The sequence below is a fragment of the Rhagoletis zephyria genome, unplaced genomic scaffold (assembly GCF_001687245.7).
Source record: "Rhagoletis zephyria isolate East Lansing unplaced genomic scaffold, Rhagoletis_zephyria_1.1 Rzeph_scaffold_00113, whole genome shotgun sequence".
Lineage (NCBI taxonomy): Eukaryota > Metazoa > Arthropoda > Insecta > Diptera > Tephritidae > Rhagoletis > Rhagoletis zephyria.
Window position 1 is genome coordinate 387,568 of NW_016157197.1, and position 21,258 is coordinate 408,825.

Genomic DNA, 21,258 nt, shown 5'->3' on the forward strand with positions numbered 1-21,258 from the left:
GTTAAAAGGAAAATTCTGTAGAATTAAAAAAATTTTTTGTTGCACCAGGACGAATAAATGTTGAAAATTTCCTTTTAAAACTTTATCCTTGAATATCCTTGGAAATTTCCAATATTTATTTTTGACATATGTCAAGGACTAATATGCAAACTACTATATCCTCGAATTTCGTCCTCGTTTTAGATGAAAAAATTTTGCACTTCTCTTTATAAGATATTGTTAGTTAAAATATGCACGAATGAAGATTCTAGAATCATTACACTGTACAGTACTACGCTGGGTATTGGGCCAAAACAATTTTTTTTAAGAGATTGAGTCATGAATAAAAAAGTATTTTTTCCGTTTTTCGAAGTTAGCCTCCGAAATCGAGATATGGGCCTTCGAAGCTCGAAATAAAATCTTTGGTAAATTTTTTTTTATTATTATACAACAAAAACAGATTGTTTTATTTCAACCCGGCCTTGAACTCAAAAAAATCATCACAATCTTCAATTAACGGCCAAATACAAATAAACAATGTTTTATTGTTATATGTAAATAAATAAAAAGCTAAATAAATAATATAAAAAAATAGCTAAAATGGTGTCTGGACACACAACACTGCAAGTTGATAAAAGCGTTGTAATAAAATACAGTGGTAGACCGCCTTTTGCTCTTATTAAAATGGTTTATAACTTTTTATTTGCAAACTTATATTACAGGTGCTATAAGGGGGCAAAGGTCGGGTCTTCGAAAAATTAAAAACCTTATATTTCAAACAACTTTGAACTGAATGTAAATGCTGCGGCAAATATTCGCGGAAAGTTGGTGTGGCTAGAGATACTATTCTGTGCGAAGGCAATTTTTTAATTGCATAAGATGTGCGCCGTTCATTCGATTTTCAAAAATGAGGTGTCAAATTAAAGGGCTTGACCTTGGATGTGCAGAAGCGATATATTTTTTTGATAGAGTTGCCACCTGCGTCTAAAATTAAGATATTTACACCCCTCTCCCGATTTTCAAAAATGAGGTGTCAAATGAAAGGGCTTGGCCTCTGGATGTGCAGTAAGGATATATTGTATACTAGTATTGATATACTAGTGCAAAACGGATGCAGAGCGGGACAGTTGAAACTTGCGGTGTAAATGTGAAAATGCTCACTACTCGTAGAATACGAAAGTAGCTCAGCGAGAAGACCTCCGACTCAACCATCGTTAGTCGCGAGTTCAAATCGCAGTCGAGACAGCTGTGAGCTTTCAGATTTAAAGAATTTAAATTGTTGCGTGCAGCTTGCACTAATTTTAATTTTTTTTATAAAATATGTAACAAATATGGAGTCTGTAAAAGAAAAGAAAAAACAAAAAAAAATATTCAAAAATCGAATCTTAAAAACGTTTTCTTATAAAAAAAAAAAACTGTCCAAAACGGAACCGGTCGTGTAAAACTGGACAGTTGAAAGCGTTGCTTGGGTATTGAGCTAGAACTAGTAATGTCGGCAAAAGATCTAGTTCTACGCTAGTTCTGAGCTAGTCAGATATTCTGCAGGGCACTTATATGAACGCTACATATATGAACGCACGCTGTTTGGTCAACCAATACATACGCGTACGAACAACAGCGGAAAGTTTTTCTACCTAAAATTCGCGAACGCGACCTATCTGGATGGGTTTTATGCTTCTCATTCGCGAAGGAGAATCAATACAGAATATTTGATTCGTTCACCTTCGCATATAAAATCATAAATGTATGTTCGCAAACGTTCATATATGAATATTTCTTGTGGTGTGATTGTACCAGCTGCTGGTCCGACTTCAAAAACTATTTGAAAATTTTATAATTGTACCAGCATGCTGGTGTCGTGAGTGGTGAAATTAGCTAATTTTTCAAAGTAAAAAGTATTTTGAAGGAAATTTCTTGCACTATACAAGTCAAAGCCGTGTTTGTGGAAGATTAAGTTCACGATAATGCAGTTGTGAATTAAAAAAAAAACAATGTTTAACAAAGTGGTAGAAGAATTATGAAACTTCATTTAGATTTTTCCTGGACCTCATTGTAAAGAAGTAAATATTGTACCAGCATGCTGGTAAGTTATATGCTTCAAGCCTGATGGTACAATCACTTGATGGAGCGAACAAGCTGATGTCGTATATTTCCCCCTTTATAAAAAAATGTTTTTGGTTGGATAAAATATTTGCTTTTTTTCTAGAGTTCATTGTTTTTCTATACCATTACTTATTGAATATGTTTGCGTGTTTAGCTAACATTTTTAGCCAGAAGGACTATCTTTTAGCTCTTTTTAGCCCTTTTTTTTTAAGGAATTTGACTGCCACTAAAATGATTCGTGGCAACACTGATCCAAATTTGCTCATATACAAGCATGGACAGAGAGTGAGCGCCTGCTTAAAGAGCGTAAGAATTGCGTGCGTATGCATGCGAGAGCGTAACGAAGTGAACGCAAAATGATTCAAACCAGCGTTTACTCCGATCGGAGTAGATTTACTCCGATTTCTTTTTTAAATTTAAAATCTAGTCCCTACTCCGCTTGACCTAAAATATGCTCCGTTTTTTTTTTACTTTTTTCCATTCACATTAAGCATATATTTCAAAATAATATGGTAACTTCTTAAACTTTTGCTCAATAACTTCGGTGGCAACCAGCAAGGTTTTGTATAGCAAGGTGTAACAGAAGTTGTCTATTTTACTCTTTAACATTCCTTGTGTTTATTTCCTAAAGCAGGGACCTGAAACATGTTTTTGAAAAGTGTATGTGTAGCAATTTGGCAGAGTATATGCTGACGTGAGCTATTTTAACGCACAGTAGTGCTGCTGCCGAAAAAAAAGTTTCGGAGATTTCGCTTTTGAAAAGGTAATAATGTCAATTGACTTTATTTCGCAACAGGGTGGGAAATAAAGTCAATTGACCTTATTTCCGTTGATCTTGTTACCTGTCACCTTTCGAAATTTTAAATTTTTAAAACACCAATGATAACCGAAAACAAACAAAACATCAACTTTGTTTCTGATGCGCTGGTTACTCTAGCGATGCGTTTCGATAACTTTTCGGATGCTTTTTGGAAAAGTATACATTGTCAACCAATTGTACATATGCAATGTAATTGACGTTTTGGAAGTCAGCCTCTGTTAATCTATCCAGATAATATCAGAAAGATTAAATTCAATGATACAAAATTGGGAATCCATATTAGTATCGCGGAGATCAGCTATATTTTCAATATGAGAATCATATAAGCTATCAGAACTAGTGGGTGATATATATGAGACACAAATAAATGTAGAGCAAAGGAGCTATAACGCTTACGCATAGCTGATCAATTAAAGAATCATGAAGCAAGTTGGTATGCTGAGGAACGTAAGCGACGTTTTAGCACGATTAAAACACCACCACTTTTGAGATGACCCCACTTCATGAAATCTCTAGCCTTGCGGTTCGTATTAAATATGTAGCTTTGGCTATTCGGATCTGCTTGCCGATTGGCTGTCAGTGGAGATGTTTACCTCCTTTTCGACGTCGCGAAATTGGGGTTTGATGCCAGCTATGCAGTGATCGTTGTTGTCAAAGGTAAAGTCGAAGTCTTCAAAAAACCTAGATTGTCAAAAACCTGAGTCTGTTTTGCTTCCAGTGTCCTTAAGTCTGACCACAGCCCTTGATGCAGCTGGTTCCAAATGTAATCGGGCGCTGTGTTAAGCGGGATGTTAAATACAAGAGTGGGAATGACTCCTATCGCCCTACCAATTCTTGTCTATAGTAGTCTTCTCGAGTCCATTCCACGAGAAACCTACTCCATAAAACATTATGAGCTGAGATATGGTTGCAAACGACCGGGAAAGAACTTAAGTAGAGAGGGCCCATCTCTTACCAATGGCTCGCCTGTAGAAAACGGCCGAAGAATTATATATAAGAATATTTCTTTAAAAGTTGATTTACTACATTTTATTGTTTTTACTTTCAGGAAATACAAACAACTTGGTTTCGTATGCGGAAATCAAACGCGGCGTACATATATTAGGCAACGTCAACATAACTGTTGTTAACGCCAACAGTAGAGTTGTGCCAAATATGCAAAACTTAGATTCCTGCAGTGTCATCGTGTTTCCATCGTTGAATCCAGACCATGAAGAAATCCAGGTGGATGGTGATGAATCACTTTCTTCAACGCTTGATATAAAGACCAACATAAATAAAGATGGCGTGGAAATGATTGGAAATGATGCAATTGTCAATTATTTGGATGTCTTAAAGGCGCTCGTTTACAGCAATAAGAAACCGGCTTACTACCTGAATCGCGTCTTTAAACTTGGCTGTACACAGATGAACTCTGAATTTAAGAGTCAAGAATTTACATTGACGTTGACGGTGTTACATCCAAAACTAGTACCCAAGACCACAATAGCCCCGACGTCGGCAATGGCTGCCGCTGAAAATTCGCCGTATAGCATTAGCGGCGTTAGTGGCGTCGCTTTAGGGCCGACATTGGCAGGTAAGTACTACAAACGAGGGATAAACCGATCTCCTGAACTCAAAAGGCAATCTACTCGCTTTCTTTGCAGATAATAGACTCTTCGCACATGCGATGGTACATTCACACGATGTGCAGGAGCCCAAGATGCATGTGCATTCTATCATTCACAAAGGTAAAACACCATTGGGATATAGTGGTGGCAAACTATCGATGGCACTACCGAAACTAGCGATGGTTTTGGTTCATTTTTCACTATCGATAGATTTTCAAAACTATCGAGTATTTCACTGATGGGCTATCTGTCAATAAAGTTACAACCAACATTAAGTTCCAACTTAATTTTGACGATGAATACGCCCCAATTAGATTTTAATCTTTTTCAAAATAGGCGATTATCAATAGACTATCGATAGTTAAAAAAATATCGCCCACTATCTATAGTCACGACAATCGATAGTTTGCCACCACTACTGAGATATGCGTAATGCGGAGATTTGGAAATGCGCCTAGGAAATAAATTAAAAGTTAAACGACTTTAGCTAATTTTTGGTCAGATTTTGTTGGTCGAATTTATACAAGGTGGTGTTACTAGAATACGCCGCGTTCCTTCTGAATGTCAAAATGCTGTGTTTGTTGTATTTTGGGGTACTTCTTGCCGTCATTGTACGTATAATTTGTTGTTGTGATTTTTGTTTTTGCTGAAACGATACCACCTTGTATAAATTCGCCTTGGGAAAGTGGGTTTTGCGTATAAGTAGAATGAGTGCGAACGCATTGACGACTTCTTTGGGTCAAACAGTATTGTGCTTTTGAACGATCAAAATTTAAAACTTCAATCCTGGAACAACGAAAAATTATTATAGAATAGGTAGAATAAGTAGAAGATCGGAATAGGGAACGACCTTCACCCATCTGTTTAATGGATGAAATCTATTTTGTATGAAATTTTACGTGTTAGGAAATAATTCGCGAGTGGGTTGGCTGAAAAAATCCTGGCCAGGATAATTTTAATTAAATATTCAAAAATTATTGTTTTTTTCTAATTTTGCACTAAAAGCACGCAAAAGTAACAGAAGCAATGTGTAATCAACCAAAGCTGGCAGTATTAGGGGTATGTATGTACATATGTAATATGTATAGAAAACAGATTTCATCCATTAAACAGATTGGTGAAGGTCTTGCCTTATTCGGATCTAAGACTATTAGAAAATCTTGCCACTTTAGTAGGATCGTATCTCCGTTTCCTGTCATAATTTTTCGTATTTTTCCGTACTTTTTAGTATATCTTTATTATTACTAATAATAATAGCATGGCGCTTACGCATATGTTAGTGTTTGGCCGAGCTTCTCCTCCGATTATTGGCGTGCGCCTTGATGTTGTCACACAAACACATATTATGAATTGTGAAGTCGATCGCGAACGGACGTGTTTTTATCGCTCTGCTAATGGTGTTTAAAATATAACAATATTACAAAATGTGGTGTTAATACTAGCATTACTGGATTAAAAGTGTGAAACATAACGATTTAAACCAATAACTAGACATTGGCTTCCTCGAAATAAATAAAATAAAAATAAGCATAATAGACAAATAATAGCGCGCATGTTGATGGTACATACATATATTCATCCAAACATACTTAGCTGCTGCTGAGTGAGTGCAAAGATGTCAGAATCAGGGATGCCGTTTGGATCTAAATAGATCCAATTGGATACATTTTTAGACGAATTTTTGCGGGATACTTATTTTTTCCTATCAGTATAAATGTGGATACTTTTTTAAATAGACCAAAATTTTATATTTTCTATAAAGTTTTTTTCGTTAAAAAATAGATTTTCATTAATGACGTTTTCTGAATGTTATAAAAATCGCTACTTAAGCGTGAAATTAGAGCATTTTATTTTTTGTGAATGAAGCAATGAACATATATAGAGATCTCACCAAAGCAGTGTAATAAGAGCTTTAACAGACGGCAGCGTTGATCCGGATCAACACGGGAATTAACTGCAGTTAATCCGGATTAAGTCCCAGTTAATCCCGATCAACTCGGGAATTAACTGCAGTTGATCCGGATTAAATAACAAATAATCCCGATCAACGCTGCCGTCTGTTTAAGCTTTTAGGAGCAATTGTTTAGTTAGCTAAAAAAATGCTTTAAGCAAGATCTTAATATATATATATATATATAAATTAAATATATCTCTTTCATATCACTTATCTTCATTTGTTAATATAAAAAGAAAGAAGATATCAATGTAGTTTAAAATACACTGTTTAAAAAACTAAATTTGATTTATTTAAGGAAATTTTTATGAAGTTTACTGAAAAGACTTTAAATACACTCTAATTTTTTTTTGTTTATTTGCGCATATTAAGAAAGGTAACCATTTTCCTCTCCTAATGTGTGCACACCGTGTAATAAAATTAAACACTGCCTATTTACTTTAACATACCAAATTTGTCGCAGAGCGCAAAATAACATAACATAAAATGTTTAAAATAGAGTAAATGTAAGCTCCTAATGTTTATTATTTGTAGGAAATGTATTTTTAGTTTCAAAATTTTTGCAACTTTAAACATTTCATGTGTATATTTATGTGTATATTTTAAAGATCTCAAGTTCAAAATCGAATCCTGAACATCTTATACGTATGTATATTTATACAGATTCCTGTTGAAAAATAGATATTTTTCAGTAGTAGTTTTACACACACTTTTCATAGTGTACATGTACAAATGTAACATATTAATTACTATTTTTTATACTTACTTTGCAAAATACTTATGTATAAAAGATGTAATTTATAAATGGAAATTACAAATGTTTGATTTTATGAAATATAAAAATATATACAACGTATTCCAAGTTCTTAGGATGGGTTAAATTATGTCTTTTTCTTCAAAGTGTTTGATTTTCTTACAAATTATGAGATGGATAGGTAAAAACAGAAAATTGGATATATTTGGATACTTTTTTGGCTTGGTCGGTGCTACGTTTTCTTGGGACGGCGCGGCAACACTGGTCAGAATGCGCGAAATGACGAAAAGGCGTCAGAGGAGAGTCGGGTGTACGTTGTCAAGGTGTGTGCGGGAAAGTGTACCATAGAACGCAGGCATGTGCGTCGGCTGATGACTACAGCCTAAAGGCACTGGAAAACTGGCCGCTTTTGCGCTTCATGTGCGACAACTGCATGATTTAAGCTCGGAACACTTTGACGACTGCAACTTCACGACGTAACGACAGCGACATCATTTTGTCGACAAATGTCGCCTTGAAGCCAGCTTCTTAAACATTTTGAAGACCTCAGCGACATAGCAAATAGCTGATTTTAAAGTTTTACATTTTGGTATATTTATTTCACAAATTGTGTATTTTTATTTAAGTAAATAAGAAAAACATGAACAATCAAGAATATGTGATTAATTTTGCGACAATTTAATTTTGCAGCACTACATCTACTCATTGTCGCCGGCAAAATTAGAAATAGATTTAATTTGGCGACGTCGACAATTGCAGTCCTGCAGCCAAGATGTCGTGCTGTCGTCAAAATAATTGTGTCCGTAAGAACGTGTGTATTTAAAATTTGACAGATGCTGCTTGTCGCTTGCTGTCGTCAAAGTGTTCCGAGCTTTACATAGCTAATGTGGTTGAAGCTTTGAGAGAAATGATAGGTATTGCTGAGGCTAACCAGATGAATGTTATAGAACAAAAGACAGATATAGAGAAATTGTTAAAAAATCACAGCAAGGAGGTAAAAATCTTGGTTGATAGTATAAAGAAGGCAAGGAGAAACTAGAGGTTATAAAAAGAGTAGAGAGTAGCGATGATATATGTACATAAATATGTACAAGCATACGAGAAAAAACAAGGCTTCATTAGTTTTTCTTTTATTTTCAGCTGAAAGCTCACACCCGACGATGCTAATAATCTTAATATGCGTATTTTTGGTGATACTATTATGCGGTGTGTCCATTGCCCGTTTGAAAAATAATAGCTTGAAGTATGTGGATAGTCATCAGCCTGGTTCGAAGGTAAATTCTAGACTTTAGAGTTAAATTAACTGCAACATTAACTATTTTTTTATACCTAAAGATTGCCGACGAGGGCTTGGTTTGGGATGATTCCGCGTTGACAATTACAATAAATCCAATGCAAACTGATGGTGTTTCTGAGGATAGCACAGATTCTGAAAACTCCGAATCCGAGGATGAAGAAGGTATAGTTAAGAGGTTGTTGTTGTTACCATAGTAGCTCTCGGCAGGCCGCTGGGGGAGGCTGATACTGCGGGCGCTTTACTCTTCTGCGCGCTTTTTAAAGTGGCAACGCAAATAAAAAAAGTTCATAATCGCGAAGATACTTAGGCTTAACGGGTACCAAAAATATATTTTGATATATACATGGGTATCTCATTAACAAGAGCTACATGGTATTGTGGTTACAACAACATTTTTTTTGGTTTATTTAAAACTCAATACTTCTGTGCTCAAACTATAACCGCCTAAGCAGAAATTCCTGCTTCACAGAAAATACTTTATATTCAAGGCTACGTACAGCTGAATAACTTAAAATGTTTAACTGTACAAATTGTCTCTCTTGGAAATGAACATGGTTTTTAGATATGCGCTGTGAAACCTTTATATTTCACAGATCCAGTTTCTGTTAGGAAAATCTAGTGAGCTCTATATAGAAAGGTTGTACAATGTTAAAACTAAGCGAATGCCCTAGAAATGCTCCTCTTGGAAAGCTTTCTCCACAGACTAAAACTAAGTATGTTCACATTACAGCATAAATTACTTTGTTTCGATCAAATAACTTCACATAAATCACGTACGTTCACATTTTCTTTCATAATTTCTATAGATATGTGATTAGCACGTGTACGTACGAGTGTGTGGTTTGTGTTTATTTCGAACAAAAATTGGTTGCATACCTCTAGATTTTTTTTTAATTTCCTCAACAGTAGGGGCTAAAATAAATGAAAAATCGTGTTTTTTCTTCATTTGGTTTTGGATTTATGATAAATTATCTCATTTCTATTTAAATTATTGACAGATTTTACAAAGCGAAATTACTTGATTTCAGCATGGTTTGCTTATAAACTACAAATGAGCCGTAAATTACGATAATGTGAACATGCTTTAAGTTTTGAGTAGGAGCACGATATCGCACCAAAAGTATCGGAGCGGAAATCATTTAAAGTACCGCTCTAAAAAAATCGGTTACACACTAATATCGAATTAAAAAGACTCGATTCCCAATATATTGATACTAAGTTGAAGCAAAACATATCATATTTCGACTTCAGAAATACCTCGTTGAACGTAAATAAGCCTTTTCTAATGTTGTGGTTAAAATTCTACACCTTTTCAAGTTTATAATGAGAAAATGTAAGTTCATATTGAGAAATCCCAAATTGATAATGAGAAGCGTAAATTCATATTGAGAAAGTACAACTTTATAATGACAAATGTAAATTTATATTGAGAATATATAAGTTGGTAATGAGAAATATAAAATCATAATGAGAAAATAAAAATTGATAATGGGAAATATAAATTCATATTGAGAATATATAAATTGATAATGAGGAATGTAAGTTCATAATGAGAATATATCTATACTAATTATATAAAGAGAAGTCCCTTTTTTTTGTAACAGGTAATCTCGTGAACGGCTGGTCCGATTTTCATGAAATTTTGTATACAAATAGCTTTCGGTAACCACCATGTTTTAGGCTAAAAAAATTTTACTTTTTTCGGGTAGGTGGACCAGGGAACGGTCTATTCGAAAAAATCTAATTATGGTCCGATTTGCTTAAAATTTGGTACGTAAGTAGCTTTTTAGCATATATTAGTATATATGATCCATTTTTTCCGGGAAGTGGTCCAGGGACCGATCTATTCGAAAAAATCGTATTTACGGTCCGATTTGCTTAAAATTCGGTACGTAGGTAGCTTTTTAGCATATATTAGCATATATGATCCATTTTGTCCGAGAAGTGGACCAGGGACCGATCTGTTCGAAGAAATCGTATTTATGGTCCGATTTGCTTAAAATTCGGTACGTAGGTAGCTTTTTGCCTGGATAAGCTTATAGATTCCTGTTTTCCAATTTTCATGCAATTTCGAATATAAATAGCTTTAAGTAACGACCATATCAAGGGGCGAATTCGTCACTAGGCAAGATTTTTTTGCGCCAATCAGAAACAACGGATACTGTCAAAATATAATTATAATCTATAATATATCTCAACTAATTTATATTTAGAAAGCCGTTTGTTAGTTTTCGCAAGGCTCGAGAGCGGCTGAACCGATTTTTTTGAAACTGCCACCTGCCGCACGTGTCCCAAGGATGGTTTTAGGCTGAAAAAAATCTATATGTAAAGGGGGCGTGGCACTTCCCATACAAACCGAATTTCTCATGCTACATATCTCTGAAAGTGTGCATGGTAGAGTTTTGGAAATTGGTATGGAGATATACGAAATCAATCGCATACCCTTGGAGAAAAATTTTAGCTATTGTAAAAAGGGGTGTGACATCTCCCATACAAACCGAATTTTTCATACTGCTTATCTCTGGAAATTTTTTGGTAGAGTTCTAGAGTTTTGTATGGAGATGTACGAAATAAATCGCATACTCTTGCAGAAAAATTGGAACTATTGGAAAAGGGGGCGTGGCATCTTCCATACAAACCGAATTTTTCATACTGCCTATCTTTGGAAGTGTTCATGGTAGAGTTCTGGAACTTGGTATGGAGATATACGAAATCAATCGCATACTCATGAAGAAAGAGGGCAGCTGTTGGAAAGGGGGGCGTGGCACCTCCCATATAAATCGAATTTTTATACTGCATATCTCTGAAAGTATTCATGGTACAGTACTGGAACTTCGTATGGAGATATGTATATAGTTGAAATCAAGCCCATACTCATGGAGAAAATTTGGGCTATTTGAAAAGGGGTGTGAGGCCTACAAACGTACCGACCTTTAGCTATCTTTGAATGAATTTTTTTATTCTTCTGTAGGTGTGTTTGTGAGTGAAATCCTCCTAAATGGTTGTACGGATTTTAACGAAACTTTTTGTGTATTTGAGTGGGTCTCTGGATGGTTTAGTTTCACAATTTAATCCGACAGTTGGCGCTGTAGTTGAGTTATTACTAAAAATCTTATTTATGATCCGATTTGGCTAATGTTTTAAATATGTATGCAATACTATTGCAAAAACGTGCTGCCAAGTGGTGCTGAAGTCGAGCTATTACTAAAAATAGCCAAGTGAGAAAAGGGGCCGTGAAGGTCAGATTAAATCGACCTGTTGCACCATTGAGTATATCGAACGCTCCTGCGTTGCAATTGGCCCAATGGATGTGATTTTCCAATATTATTATGCGTTCAAACTTTTAAGGTATTTCGTCTGAAATAAGTATATGTATATTGCATTTCTGTAGAACAATGATTCGCACCCATTTTGAAATTGCCACCTACTATACTGTAAAGCTTCTAGGACATTCACTATAGAACCGGGTCATTGTTGCCGCCAGGGAGTGAAGAGGAAAAAATTTATTTCGCTTTGCGAATAACCGTGCTATGAAATGCCGCACAACTGGAGAATTTCAAGAACTTCTTCACGGATATAACACTTTCCTTAGGTTATTTAAAGCGGCAAATGACCACCAAACCATAATCTTAGCAGACGAATGTGCATATGAAAATTGTAAACGTGAATTGTTGGTGAAAATCTTGGATCAAAAAGTTTCAATAAAATATATAAAAATTTTGGGCGGGACGAAGTTTGCCGGGTCTGCTAGTAAATTGATAATGAGAAAACGTAAATTCCTAATGAGAAAATGTAAACTGATAATGAAAAATTATATCACTGAAGAGCTACAAGTACATTACTCTGGAGTCTGCGGGCTAATGTCGCGATATTAGGTGAATTAAAGCAAGCATCAAGGGACACTGCCAAAAAAATTTATAATATATACAACCCAAAATTACAGTTGGACAACGCATTTACACCCCTGCTGTGTGTGAGCGCCCCCGTTTGCCTTTTTATGTGTAACACTTCAGCTGTGGTTATTGCATTAATAAGGTGGACGTTTGTCCCTCTGGAAGCAGGGAGCTGTAGAGTGGCTCGGTGGCCAATTTTTTTTATCGGCAACGTGACATTCGGCAAAACAAATTAAAATTTGTTTCATCCTTCCATGCTATTTGTTTACCACTTTCGGCTCATTTCAATTTGTTATCCTGCGAGTTCATGGTTATTGGTTGCGTGTGGACTTTTTTGCAACTGTACAGATTGCCCTCGAGATAATTTGCCACTGATGTGGTGCTCAATTCTACATTAAACTGGTTTTGTGTTTTTCTTTTTAATTGTCCAAGTAAAACTGCAGTCACCTTCATGCCATGATAACATAGTCATCACGTTGTCTTCAGTCAGCTTTTTCGGGCGCTTACACCACTTGGTTTTGCTTCCGTATCTTCGCTAACACCCAGCGATAGGCCTGAATGTACGTATTTTCTCATTATGAATTTATGTTTTCTCATTATCAATTTATATATACTCAATATGAATTTACATTTCTCATTATCAATTTGTATTTTCGCAATATGAATTTATATTTCTCATTATCAATTTGTATTTTCTCAATATCAATTTACATTTCTCATTATCAGATTATATATTCTCAATATGAATTTACATTTCTCATTATCAATTTGTACTTTCTCAATATGAGTTTACATTTCTCATTATCAATTTGTATTTTCTCAATATGAATTTTCATTTCTCATTATCAATTTGTATTTTCTCATTATAAACTTGAAAAGGTGTAGAAGATAACATATTTTTCCCATAAAAAATTCTAAATATAAATAAAAATATAAGTAAAATATACCAACATCTTAATATCGGAAAAACACTCGTTTGCAAAAACGCAAATTTGTGTTATTTCCGAATTGAATGTGAAATAACACAAATTTGCTTTATTTCATTTCTCGTTGAGCAATAAGACCAACTTTTAAACTTAACAATTAAGTAATAAAGCAAAATAGTGCACATAAATATGTAGGTAGTTATAATAATAATAATAGATTGGCGCTTACACATATGTTAGTGTTTGGCCGAGCTTCTCCTCCAACTTGTGGCGGGCCCCTTGATATTGTCACACAAAGCGGAGGGACCTACAGTTTTACGCCGACTCCGAACGGCGATTGTATTTTTATGAGAAGCTGTTTTTCACGGCAGAAATACACTGGGGGGTTTGCCATTGCCTGCCGAGGGACGACCGCTGTTAAGAAAAACATTTTTCTAAATTTTTTGCGATGTTGCTTTGACCAGGGCTTGAACCCAGGTGCTGGTGAGTGAAAGCGCGCACTGCTTACCACTACACCACAGCGGCCGGTCACCCAGACCTTATTAAGCTGGCATTTCAGGGTACTATTTTATATATATATAAGGAAAATTTGAGCCCCTGCCCCTACCTGGCTACGACCATGCCTGTTGACTAACCAACATTTAACAGAACTGTTACGAACGGCTTTAACTGACGTAAAACCAGATTTTGAAAATTTGGCCAAAAGGATCTTTCGAATTTTCTTTTATATCTATCTTACGTACATTAGAATAATAATAAAATTAATGTTTTTCATATCTATCTAATAATTATTTTATTTAAAAGTAAAACTTTTGTTTTTGTTTTTTTTTTATGGCTTGTTGTAGCATTTAGAATTTACATGTGGTTCTTTTCGACGTCGGCCTTGCCGACCCCTGTACTATATTCTTATATCTGCCGATGAGCTCAAAGCAAGTAACTGGAATATGAACTTAAGTATACCTGACAACTTGCCAACTTTTGTATTCTTAAAACCGGGACACACAATGTTAGAAAAGGGGATAGGTAAAATTACGTAATAATAAACGCCATCGTTTTCAATGCTGTATTTTTAAAAATTCTCTATTTAGAATAACAAAAAAATATCATACATAAAAATGTTTATAAAACGAACCTTCAATGGTAAAACTTTAGAAAATTAATTAACGTTAAAACAAAAATCACATAAAATTGTAAATTTCTATATATGTATATATGTATCAGGGTTGTTGCGAATATTCGCATTCGCATTCGCAACCGCGGAACTTACTCATAAATCTTAACATTCGCTTTCGCATTCGCAATTGTAGGAGATTTTGCGCAGATGAAATAAAACGTGACCGTTCGCTTGACAATATTTATTCGGAATGCCGTTGTTCAAAAAGTGGTGTGATATTAAGTCTAATACATATGTAAATACATAAGTGTTATATACAACTAATATGTAGGTATGAGTTTAGGTTTGCAGCGTTGCATTTCAAATTCAACAATCGCTCCCTCAAACCAAACTCCAAAATATCAAGAATTACATTTCAAATATGTTACAGTTCAATTTTAATCAATTTAGAAACATCTATATGCTTTTGCTTTCCCAATGCCTTAGTGAGAATATCTGCTGCATTCTCCTTTGTCGAAACGTACTGCACTTCTATTTGTTGCTCTTCCAATTTTTCACGTATGTAATGGTACCGTATGTCAATGTGCTTGCTCCTCTTCTGAACCATGGGATTTTTCACCATTAGTAGTGCACTTTGGTTGTCGCATAAAATAGGGGTAGGATTCTTTATGTATTCATTGAATCCCATTTCGCTCAGAAGGGCACGATGGAAAACTAGTTCTTTCGTCCCCTGGCACAACGCAATGTACTCGGCCTCCATCGTGCTTAGGGCCACAACAGGCTGTTTTCGCGATTCCCAGGCTACAGGCCCACCAGCGATCAGAACGACAAAGCCAGTGTACGATTTCCGGTCACAACAATCACTGCCCCAATCGGAATCTGTGAAGCATAGAAATTCTTCAAAATTAGCAGAAAATTTTAGTTTACCATCAGGATTCTTCGCTAAATATCTTAGCACGTGTTTAGCCGCGTTCATATGTTCATTATGTGGATGTGCGTTAAACTGCGATAATTTGGACACCACATAAGCGATATCTGGCCTCGAGATCACCGCTAAGTACATAAGTGCGCCGATCAAGCTTTGATAGCGCTTTATTTCCAGGTCGTTACATGGTTTTTCGCACTTCTGTAGGATCGTTCCAGGAGCCCATGGAGTCGCCGCTGGCTTGCAGTTTTCCATGCCCCATTGCCGGATAATCTGATTTGTGTACCGCCGTTGGTGAATAGTGATTTCACCTCTATAACCTTCGCGTTCAATTTCCATACCCAAATAGAAAGATATTGGGCCGCGATCGACAGTCTCAATAAATTTGTTTAAATTTGATATAATATTCAACATCTCATCTTTGCTCGAGCACGCCAACATAATGTCATCAACGTACAGACCAATAATGCTAATTTTATCGCCATCACGACGAATGTAAACACTTGTGTCTGACTTGCATCTTACAAATTTCATTTTCAATAAAATGTCTGTTACTTTGCGATTCCATTCGCGACCGGCTTGCTTTAACCCATATAAAGCCTTCTTCAATTTACAGACCTTATGGGGATTTTGAGGGTCTTCAAACATAGGTGGTTGCAGCATGTATACATTGTCGCTTAGTTCACCGTTCAAGTACGCCGACACTATGTCAACATGATTGACCAACAATCTATGTTTTGCAGCTAATGCCAAAATTAAACGTATTGTCGAGTGACGAACTACCGGTGCAAAAGTCTCACGATAATCTACATTATACTTTTGTGAGCACCCTAATGCAACTAACCTCGCTTTGTATTTCTCTATAGAACCATCGGACGTACGCTTCAGTGCAAAAACCCATTTGCACCCTATTATATTTTTGTTCTTAGGCTTTTCCACCAACTTCCAGGTGCCATTACGCAACAACGATTCATATTCTGCTCGCATTGCCGTTTTCCAATGCTTTGCATCGCTTGAACTCAAAGCCTCAGCCACCGAATCAGGATTTTCTATTATCGAATTCAACATTTCAGGGCCAGTATTAGTGCAATACACCTTCCTCGGTCTTCCTACGCCACCTGTTCGCAAAATTCTTGGCCGCCCTCGCTTTCGCCCGGTAATCATTTGTTCCTCCTCTTCACTCGAATCTTCGCTTTCATCTTGAGCATAGTTGTCGTTTGTATTATCTGGCACACTCACTGCCACGGTGTCTACTGCCAGCATTTCATTTACATCGCATGACTTATTGTTAGAATTCGCGTTGAAATCAATATAAAATGGCTCCTCGCAGCTTTCGTCACAACGTTTAAATTTTTCAAATGAGTCCTCAAAAAATATTACATCGCGACCGATTCTAATTTGCTTGGTAGTCATATCAATTAATCTATACCCTTTCGCTGCATCGTGGTACCCGACGAACTTGAGTTTTACGCCTTTTGGTAAAAATTTACTGCCGCGAGGTCTTGGGCTCTTTTGTAGAACTACCGCATCACAACCAAATGTTCGCAGGTGCGATACGGATGGCTTCCGCCCATGCCATCTTTGATATGGTGTTACATCCCCCAGCACTTTCGTAGGTGCCCGATTTCTTACATATGCTGCCGTAAAAATGGCTTCTGCCCATAATGCCTGTGGCATACCCGATGCATTCAGCATACACCGGGCCATTTCCACTAGAGTCCGATTGGCTCTTTCAGCCACACCATTTTGCTGTGGGGTATACGCGACTGTCGTTTGGTGCCGAATGCCTCTCTCAGCAAAATATTTATCAAACTGAGAATTAACAAATTCTTTGCCATTGTCGCTTCGAACCGTTTTAATTTTGCGGCCTGTCTGCTTCTCCGCGGTCGCAGCAAAAAGTTTAAATTTATCAAAAGCTTCGGATTTTTTCTTTAGGAAATACACCGTTGTATACCGCGTGTAATCATCGATAAAAGTGATAAAATAAGACGCTCCGCCGATCGAACTAGTCCCAATCGGCCCACACAAATCGGTATGCACGAGCTCCAAAATGTCTTTTGTCAAAACGCTGCCATATTGCGCATAGGGTTTACTGTGGATTTTACATACTGCACATGTGAAACATTCGATAGACTTCGGTATTTGCACATTTAAACCGCTCACCATATTCATACTTGAAAGCTTATGTAAATCTCGTGCATTTAAATGACCGAACCGCCTATGCCAAGCGCTAACGTCATCACTGATTACACCATTTATGCTTTCGACTGCTTTACTTGCAATTAAATCTGCGAAGTAAATACCATTCGTCAACGAAGCCGTTAGAACCGTCTCTTTGTTATTGTTCATCATTATAGCATTTGATCCAGAAAAAGTAAATATATTTCCACTCTCAATAGCTTTACCTATCGAAAAGAAATTGGAATGGAGACCTGGAACGTACCATACGTCGCGCAAATTAATAGTAGAGTACTTAGTTCTCAATATTACTGTACCCTTCCCATGTGCATAAATACTTCCACCTGATGCTAATACAATCTTATGCTTTTGGCGAGTAAGAGAGCTGAAGTTATTAGCATTCTTGCACATGTGAGAAGTCGCGCCACTATCAATAATCCACCTACTGCTTAGCTTCGCTTCACCGTCAACTAATGACCACGCTTTGTCACCTGATGTGTCGTTACTGCTTGCATGCGTGCACTGAGAGCGGATATGGCCTCTCCGCCCGCATCGATAGCACTTAACGCTCTTATTGGATCTATTGTTGTAATTGCTCTTACTTCGTATACCAAACTCTTTTCGACCAATGTTGTTGCTATCGCTGTCATGTACGCCTTCCCTGGAGTTACCACTGGCGCTGCTGCTGCCGCTGCCGCCACTGCTGCTGCTGACTCTGAATTTTCGCTGCTTATCATTTACCGAAAAAACACTTTCCCCGCTTTCGTGCCGGCCTCCTTGCCTTTGTTCTTCCTCCAAAATTTTTGCTATAAGGTTTTCGAAAGTTGGCAATGTATCCCTACTCTCAATCGCTACCACGAAATTTTCCATTTCGTCCGGTAAAGAACACAGTAGTAGAATAGACAAAAAATCATTGTTCATTACAATACCAACTTCTTTTAAGTCATCTATTGTAGAACTAAACTCGTTTAGCCGCACCGAGAACTTATCGCCGCTTGTAAATTTAAAACGTACCAACTTTTTGAACAAGTTGACCTTTCTGCAAGCTGTATCAGCCTTGTACAAAGCGAACAATGTATACCATGCACTTTTCGCTGTTGTAGAGTTCTTAATATGTATCAGCTCACTTGGTTTCACAGTCAATGTGATCGTAGCAAGGGCTTTTCTGTCAAGGTTAAGCCATACCGCCTTTTCAGCTTCCGCTTCTGGACAAACATCGACGACTGCACTCCATAAGTCCAATGTAATGAGTAGACTTTTAACCTGGATGCACCACGTGGCATAATTATCGCCATTCAACTTTTCTACGTTCGCGATCGAGTTCGACATTGCGTCTTATTACTTTATCTTTATTTTTCGAAAATGTTATATGTATATTTATAGTTTTATTTTAAACCGACTGAACAACGCACCAGAACGATATCTGGGCCCATAACCCTTTGTAGGAGATTTTGCGCAGATGAAATAAAACGTGACCGTTCGCTTGACAATATTTATTCGGAATGCCGTTGTTCAAAAAGTGGTGTGATATTAAGTCTAATACATATGTAAATACATAAGTGTTATATACAACTAATATGTAGGTATGAGTTTAGGTTTGCAGCGTTGCATTTCAAATTCAACAGCAATAATCAATGCGGAGCTTTTGCGAATGCGAATATTGTGCAAGTGCACTGATAAAACGTATATCTGGCAAACAAAAAATTTTAGCCAACATTTTTTTGCTTGTGGAGATGTTACGTTAAGACGGTCCCCTACGTCGACCTTCTATCGTAATTTAAAGTCAAAGAGTAAGATAATAGTAGGTATTTTCAGCGGAAATGTTCAACGGTTGGCTGTAAGGAGAGTCGACTATTTGCGCGTTAAAAGATTACCTTTAATTAGGTAAGAATTATGTAACTATCGAATATTATTTGTCAAAGGTCTGTTGAAAAAACTGGATGCTTCGCCAGTTTTTTTCTACTTTTTCTTAGAAAAGTGTAATTATTATTTTCTCATAAAACTTATTATTCTTAAGTTCTGTGTTTCCTTTTATTAGTCTTTCAGCGCGAAAACAAAAACATTTATTTTAATTTTGTGTAAATTTTCAAAATTAGCACGCATAGAAATAAAGATGAAATGATAAGTAAATAAGTCGATAATTCAAGGTGAATTTTATATCTATTGAGGAGTGGGACTTGGCATGTAATATATCGTTAGTATAGTAAGGAAATGGCTTAACTCACATCGTCGCTGAAATACAAAAAGCCGTAACTAACTAAAAATCCAAAATTAACTTTTTGATTGATTATGATGCATTTCCTCGAATCATAAGTCCCCACATCGTTTTAGGCAATACAAAAATTTAGTTAGTTGTGGTTTTTTGCATTTCAGCGACAATGTGAGATAGTATCAACGATACATATATTGAAAATTAGCGCATTCGCTTCAAAAAATATATCGAAACACAATGAGCGCATGGAATGGAACAACAAAACGGATTTAATGTCTTATGGTACCGACAGCGGGGAGTAATTAATTGTGACTGCCTGCAACTAGGAAAAGCCGAGTTCAGCTAACTAATAAAAAAAAAATAATACAAGGTATTCATTACAGAAGAACCTTTCCAAGAAGTCTCCCGGGAACTAAGCAAACCTGAGACCTTTATCGTCCGTGATTCCATAATTCAAATTCTTATAAAAAACGCGGTACCTTTTTAACAAAATAACAAGATTTTGAACTAATTCTGCTGGCAGCCACGACTTTCAAAACAGGATTTTCTTCGAAATTTTCATTCCTTGAAATTAACAATTTATTTGCCATATTCACCTATTCACAACCTCGCTATAAGGGCACATTTTTCAAACCAGTCACAGAAGACAGGATTAAAAATGAATTACAGAATTGGTGCTCCAAATTGGGACATAACGGTGTTTAAACAACGATCTTACCATGATGCTAGATTGTGAAGATGAAAGTCAGGAGGATGCATCCGACATTTGCAGCCCAATCGAAAAGAATTTACAATTTTGTCAAGTTTCAAGTTTTCAAGTTTGTCGCCTCGAGCGAGTAGTTATTTAGTGGCGCAGGTTTGATTTACGACCCGTTAAGAAACAGGCTGTAATCCGAAAAGGCAGCCAAATTACTCTTTCTTAAATACAATGTTAAATTTTTTTAATTGGAGTACTAAATAAAAAAATATTACTAAAAATTAATAACTTCTCAATTTTTTTATTTACCTAAATCCCCTAATGTACTCAACAAAATTATTTCTTAAAAATATTTGACATCCGCATTCGCATCCGCGGATGTCTAAAATTCCACATTCGCAACATCCCTAATATGTATGTACAGTGACTCACACAGGTGTTCACGTATTGATTTTTTAAATATTCACAGGGTTTTTCAAAAAATATTGTTCAAGCTTTGGACGAAACCATATAAATCAGAGTTCCAAACTTCATACAAAATTTAGGAAAATTCATCAAATATTTATAAAAAGACGAGTTTTTAATCTGAATCTTTACAACTTTTTTGAATGCAGTTTTAAAGTCCATAAAATTTTAGTCTCATAAGGTGCAAGTTTCAAGCCACTAAAAAATCGCATTGATTTAAGAAAGAATTTTTTTGTGACTTCTTTTTCAGTTTTATTATAGAACAAGTGCAATTAACAAAAACTGGCATTAATTTTTTGGAAATTTGGTTGCGAACGGTCTCCCGCTTTTT

At 36.2% G+C, this 21,258-nt stretch overlaps 1 protein-coding gene across 3 annotated transcripts in view; it reads left to right on the plus strand.

Annotated features, from left to right (window-relative positions):
• Positions 1 to 21,258, plus strand: part of Cals (calsyntenin 1) — a 156,641-nt gene that overhangs the window by 124,745 nt on the left and 10,638 nt on the right. For all 3 annotated transcript variants that reach the window (XM_017634377.1, XM_017634383.1, XM_017634370.1), the window contains 4 exons: positions 3,951 to 4,478; positions 4,549 to 4,632; positions 8,361 to 8,494; positions 8,556 to 8,679. In XM_017634377.1, the coding sequence (XP_017489866.1) occupies positions 3,951 to 4,478; positions 4,549 to 4,632; positions 8,361 to 8,494; positions 8,556 to 8,679 (870 nt within the window). The remainder of the gene's footprint in view (positions 1 to 3,950; positions 4,479 to 4,548; positions 4,633 to 8,360; positions 8,495 to 8,555; positions 8,680 to 21,258) is intronic.